This window comes from Ovis aries, chromosome 13 (genome assembly GCF_016772045.2).
Source record: "Ovis aries strain OAR_USU_Benz2616 breed Rambouillet chromosome 13, ARS-UI_Ramb_v3.0, whole genome shotgun sequence".
Lineage (NCBI taxonomy): Eukaryota > Metazoa > Chordata > Mammalia > Artiodactyla > Bovidae > Ovis > Ovis aries.
In genome coordinates, this window is record NC_056066.1 from 29,765,319 (window position 1) to 29,771,318 (window position 6,000).

Sequence of the window (6,000 nt, forward strand, 5' to 3'; positions counted from 1 at the left end):
TCAAGACAAGCAAAACTGAGATCCAACCTGGAAACAAGAGGTGAAGCCAAGGGACCTCTACTCTTCATCCACCTCTTTTCCTAGTGGCAAGAAAGGGTCACTGGTGTTGGGGCTAAGTGCAGAGGTGAAACTAAGCTCTTCCAAACTTTCAGGGTATGTGATAAATAAGTTTCAGTAATGGATTCTTGCCTTTCTTAAAATCACTGATAATGTAATTCAATTTTCAAGGTCCATGGGTGGGGCTTTTAGACTGAAATACATTATGATGAGTTGCTTTCATATTTTAGAGATAAAAACCCCAGGGAGAGAATTCTAGACAGATATGCTTTATACCAAATTCTGTTTAATTGCAGCATATATGCTTGAGGGTGTTATCTGATAATGAACAAAGGCTCTTACAGCTTAAAATGTAGTAACAGTCAAATAAATGGAAATGAACTTTTCTGTCCTAAAACAGGACTATGCTATGTAGGCAGCTCCTTTTATAATAAGGTTTCACTTGAGTTGGAATTTTTTAGGATACAGTTATTTTTCTTGTCAAGTGTTCTCATATTTGTATTATTTCCTAGTTTTAAGAGGAATTGACTTATCACAAAATGACTGCTTTACTAATTAGATCTGAAATTAGCCATCTAACTTAGCATCTGATCCTAAGCATATGATTTTGTATCACACTGGACAGCACTAGACTAGACATAGAAGTCTTTCTCAATTTTATAGCTCATAACTAATTTAAACCTAAGCCATGAACCTCTTTGCAATTTCCTAGTCTTTTATTTTCATATGACTTACTTATTCAAACCAGTTTGACAACTATTGCCTAGTTAGTTCTAGTCTTCCATGTAAACAAAAGTCTTCATTTGTCATTATAAGTTAGATAATATTAAGTGGAATCTGAACTGAGCCTTAGTCTCCTCATCTATAAACAGGAGAATAACTACATTTATCTCTTGCTGTCTCTTGGGGTTCTTGCAAAGATTAAGCAAGATTTTAAAAAACTGTAAAGCATAATACAAATGTAAGGTATTATCATAAATATTTTGAACTTAAGATCTTTGAAATTATATGATCCATAATACTGACTTACCTTCACATCACACTTTTGGATTTTAACCCAAATTGATCCCTCAATTTTTCAAAAGTTATTTAGAATCTTTTTTTTAAATCATACAGTAAATACTGTCCTACACAGAAAGTGCAAAACTAATTTCAAACAACCACAGCTCCAAACACTCCACCTCCACCCTAAAACACACTGAACTGCAATAAACAGCAAAACTGGGTTTCTCTTCTGGCTAATCTTTAGGTGAAACAATGAAGTAACTTAAAGCTGGAAGGAACTGGGTAGAAAAAAGGAAAAGATGGGTTCTCAGAGTTTATAATGTACATCAAGGTTGACTTGTTTTTTAAATGGAGATTTGAAACACAGCCACACCCATCTTATCAAGGGCTGCTTCTGCTGCAATGCCAGACAATAAAGTCACTGGCCCTTTAAAGAAAATATTTGCCAAACACTGGCTAGACAATCAATACTGAAAAGAAAACAAAGTCTCAACCAGCCAAAATGTTTCCCTTTGTAATAAGATTAATATTTACTTTTGTTAGATCATGGTGACTCTTATTCTGGTTCTGCTGGGTTGAGGTCAACCTGACCACTTCCAACCATCTCCTCTACCACTCTCCCGGTCTAAGTCACAGTCTTTTACCCCCTGGATTACTGCAATTCTCTCTCATTTGGTCTTGTTGTCTCACTCTAGGACTACAGTCCATCCTCAAATTTAGTAGTCAGGTCAGTCCTTTAGAAATTGTCATGTTATGTCTCTCCTTTGTTCCAAAACTCCCAATGACCTGTCATCTCATTTAGAATATAAACCAAAGTCCTTACAATGGCCTATAAAATCTTAGTGATCTGGGCCACATTGTTTCTTATATCATCTTTACTGGTGCCCTCTTCCTTCATTCTGTCTCCAGCCAAACTAACCTCCTTCCCGTTCCTTAACCAGACGTACTCTGCATTAAGTCTTTATGATGGCTATCCTCGCTGCCTGGAATATTCCTCAGATACCTGCATGACTAATGCAGTTACTTCAAGGGTCTGTTCAAACCTCATCTTAAAATGAGGCCTTTCCAGGCAACTTCACCCTATAATTCCTATTTCTTTACCTTCTAGTATATATACTATGCCATATTTGTTATTCGTCTTCCCTTGTGCCCTATCAAGTAAGTCTGGAACATTTCAGTTTGAGAGAAAGGAAGAATAAATGATATTTACAAATAATGAAGTAGAAAAAAAAATTTTTTTCCTTTAAAAAGCATTAGTGACAACTGAGCAGGAGGGAAGTAGGCAGGAGTAGGGAGTAAACGTCCAAGTTAAACAACAAAACAACTTCAAATCTTTAAATTATGTGACTTATTGACTTTAAAATAAAAACTACAAAAAATAAAAAAATAAAAATAAAACCTCACACCAAAACCCTACTTTTCTCTCTTTTTAAAAAAAGTATTTGCAAAAGAGAATTATCTTAAACTGCCAAATGAATTTTAAAAGAACACACACACACACACAAAACCTATGTGCTACTCCTGCACTTACTGCTTTAACATATTATCTAAAGAGGCCAAATCAATTAAAGGGGGGAGAGGGAAACTCCTAAAGCTGTTTAACATATCACAGGAATTTAACAGGACCAATCAGTATAGTCTCATAAATGGAATATTCCTGGACATAGTTCTATAAATATTTACACCAAAGACCTTACATCTATAACCTGCTTCCAAAAGATAATGAGGTTACAGTTGTCAATTCAAAGCACAGCTACAGAGGATGAAATAAAGCCAAAGCTGATGTCACATTACGAATGCAGTAAGTGCAGCAAAGCAGTGTCTTGTGTCATTCCCAAATCATTGCCACAGCAACCTTCAGCAATTTCTGTCTCCTCTGAGAAAGAATAAATGAATACAAAGTCAACAGAGCAAAACCAGTAACAACACCCCTCTGATTCAGAAGTGATAACTTAAAAATACATATTCGGTTGCCTTAAAACCATGATCAACTTAAAACCTTGAAGAATCAGCCACAATATAGCTGCACTCTGTAAAGAGCAAAAAGTAACCTTTTATTTTCAAATGATATTGAACACGTTTTGTTAAGGAACTTCTGACTACAAGATGGTAGAGCATTCTAATGTGCCATTTCAAAGTGATCTAATTAACAATAATTTCTTGCAACTGAGTGATCTTTGGCTTGATCTATCCTACAATTAAGCACTTTCTAAATTAAGCTATCATTTTCTGAGTGTTTATGTCAGATATTGTGTTAAGTACTTGCCTTTAATCCTCACAACAAACCTGTAAGATCGGCACTAGTATTATCTGTTCTCCACAGAGAAGGAAACCGAGGTTTAAGTTAAAAAACTTGAACCCAGAACCAAAGAATGCCTATTCCAAAGACTGCTCCTGCTCCTAACCATTATTAGAACAGCCTCTGAATTCTCCTTGTATCTGCAACACAGTACTAAAATAAACGAGGCCAAATATCACCCTATTCTGTGCTATATTACTGCTTAATTAACAAAAAGTAAAACCTTTCTCAATCTTACAATCTTGTGTACTTTAGGGCTATTCATTACTAGAATAAATAAGACAAATAGGAAAATAAGTTTTAAAACAGAACTTGCAAATGTGAATGCCCATAATTTCTGAGAAATATTAGTTAAGTGACAAAATTAGGTGTGTGAAGTGAAAAGTGAAGTCGCTCAGTCGTGTCCAACTCTATGACCCCATGGACTGTAGCCTACCAGGCTCCTCTGTCCATGGGACTTTCCAGGCAATAGTCCTAGAGTGGATTGCCATTTCCTTCTCCAGGGGATCTTTGCAGCCCAGGGACAGAACCCGGGTCTCCCAAATTGTAGACAGATGCTTTACCATCAGGGAAGTCCAAAAAGAGCCAAACTAATTACATGTCTGGTTAAAAACAGAAAGGAAAACAAGACAGAGCTGTGACTTGTAATTCACTCCCAGTTCTATCAATTCGTGCAACTTTGGCCTGGTCATTTAGCCTTCAGGACTCATTTTTCTCATTTTCAAACAAAGAGTAATGGACTAAATAACCTAACTAGCTGTTACACATTATGATTCTGTTTTTACCAGGTCTTAGAAGTATCTGAGAGGGAAGAAGACATGATTTAAACCCTAAATGTTTGTTACTAAGTAAACATTATGAAGTAAAGACATGTATCTACTATGCTAAATTTACCCCCAAATCCTTTGAGAATCAGTATTTTCTAAATACATGTTTTCATAACAAAATATTTTAATAATAGTACTAAATAGCTACTATTCATTGGCTTGTGATGTTTAACATACATACATTACCCACCCTTCTGATTTCAAAGACTATGCTGTTAACTTCACTTTCTTATCACCTTAACCAATGTGTTCGTTTCGTTTTAATATTAAAACGCGCGAGACAGGGATGATTACTAGCATGAAGTGCCCAACGCAGAGCCTGGGACAGCTCTGGAATTAAATCTGTGTGTGTGTGTTTTCTATTTCACAATTATTCGTAGTATTAACAAAACTTCTTATATAATTCAAAATCCTGTCTGAATTATCAGATCGGCGCAGGAGGTTCTACGAGCCACGGAACAGATACTAAATCACCTCAAAATCAGGCATATTGGGGTGTAGAAAACACTTTGCAGCAGCGTCTTATTTTTGCACCGAGTACCACGCCTAACCGCCTAATTAAAATACAAACTGCACAATCGTTTCGTGGAATTTGCCACAGTGAGTTTCACGTGGACTTCCCTTCTCCAAAATTAGACCAAACACCAAGATGAAGCCTCGTTAGAGGGTAAAGACCCAGGAGGCCAGAGCAAGTCTTGAGAAATGGATACCAAAGGCACAGGGCACACCTTCAGTGTCACACCCTGCAGCCCGACTGCCGCCCCCTTCTCCTTTCCAGCCCAAGAGGCAGCCCAGGGAGCGGCAGAGGCACTTCGGGTCTTTAGCTGCCAGCTGGAACCATTCTCCTACCCAACCTCTACCCCCTGGAAGGGCAGGGCGTTTCTAGAAAGTCCAGTGTCAGTGCAGAGCAGGGGAATTGGGACAGACTACAGGGCACGGGAGGGGACTGGCGCGAGAGGCGTCACGGCTCGACTCTCTCGGGGCAAAAGGAAGCGGGGGCTGGAAGCCAGAGTCCAGCCGGGGTACCTTGCGTCCAGCGGCAGAAGATGGTGTCAGAGAGACCGGGGCTGCTGTTGGTGCCCCACACCAGCTCCATCAGCTCTTTAGTCAGTTCGGACATGATGGGATGCCGGCGAGCTGGTCTTGGCTTTCAGGACTCCTGCCCCGGCACATGGGGAAGGGGCGGCTTCCGAGACCAGAGTGGCGGGACGGCGGCGGTAAACGAGCTTGAAGGTCAGACGGGAGGGAGGCAAAAGGAGAGAGACCTACTTGCAGAGACCCCGCCTGTCAAGCCCGGTCGAAGCGGCAGCAAGGAGTTTCCCGTACCGGAAGTACCGGAGCCACTTCCGGCTTCTCTTTCACTGCGGACCCCACGGCCGGAGGGGCAGGCGGCACCTCCCCGGAAGCGGAAGTGGGGGTGGGGCGAGAAGAGCTGCAGGGGTCTCTTCAGGCCTTTCTGAACTCAGTGCAAGGGGACTGTCGTGTGGTGGCTGCCTTTGTGTTGGCAGGAGCATCGCGTCCCATGGGTGTTGGCATATTCCTCAGTTCAGTTCAGTTCAGTCGCTCAGTCGTGTCCGACTCTGCGACCCCATGAATCGCAGCACGCCAGGCCTCCCTGTCCATCACCAACTCCCGGAGTTCACTCAGACTCGCGTCCATCGAGTCCGTGATGCCATCCAGCCATCTCATCCTCTGTCGTCCCCTTCTCCTCCTGCCCCCAATCCCTCCCAACATCAAAGTCTTTTCCAATGAGTCAGCTCTTCGCATGAGGTGACCAAAGTACTGGAGCTTGTAGAATACCTCTTTCTCCGC

General features: G+C 40.8%; 1 protein-coding gene across 4 annotated transcripts in view; it reads right to left on the minus strand.

Annotated features, from left to right (window-relative positions):
• Positions 1–5,524, minus strand: part of MINDY3 (MINDY lysine 48 deubiquitinase 3) — an 82,657-nt gene extending 77,133 nt beyond the window's left edge. For 2 of the 4 annotated variants that reach the window (XM_042230588.1, XM_012188433.4), the window contains exon 1: positions 5,458–5,524. Coding sequence is in view for 2 of the 4 variants with exons in the window: in XM_042230585.1 (XP_042086519.1) it covers positions 5,215–5,308 (94 nt within the window). In the remaining 2 variants the exon portion in view is untranslated. Of the gene's footprint in view, positions 1–5,214 lie in introns of all 4 variants that reach the window. The other 2 variants (XM_042230585.1, XM_004014242.5) reach the window with 1 other exon arrangement.
• Between the last annotated feature and the right edge of the window lie 476 nt (positions 5,525–6,000).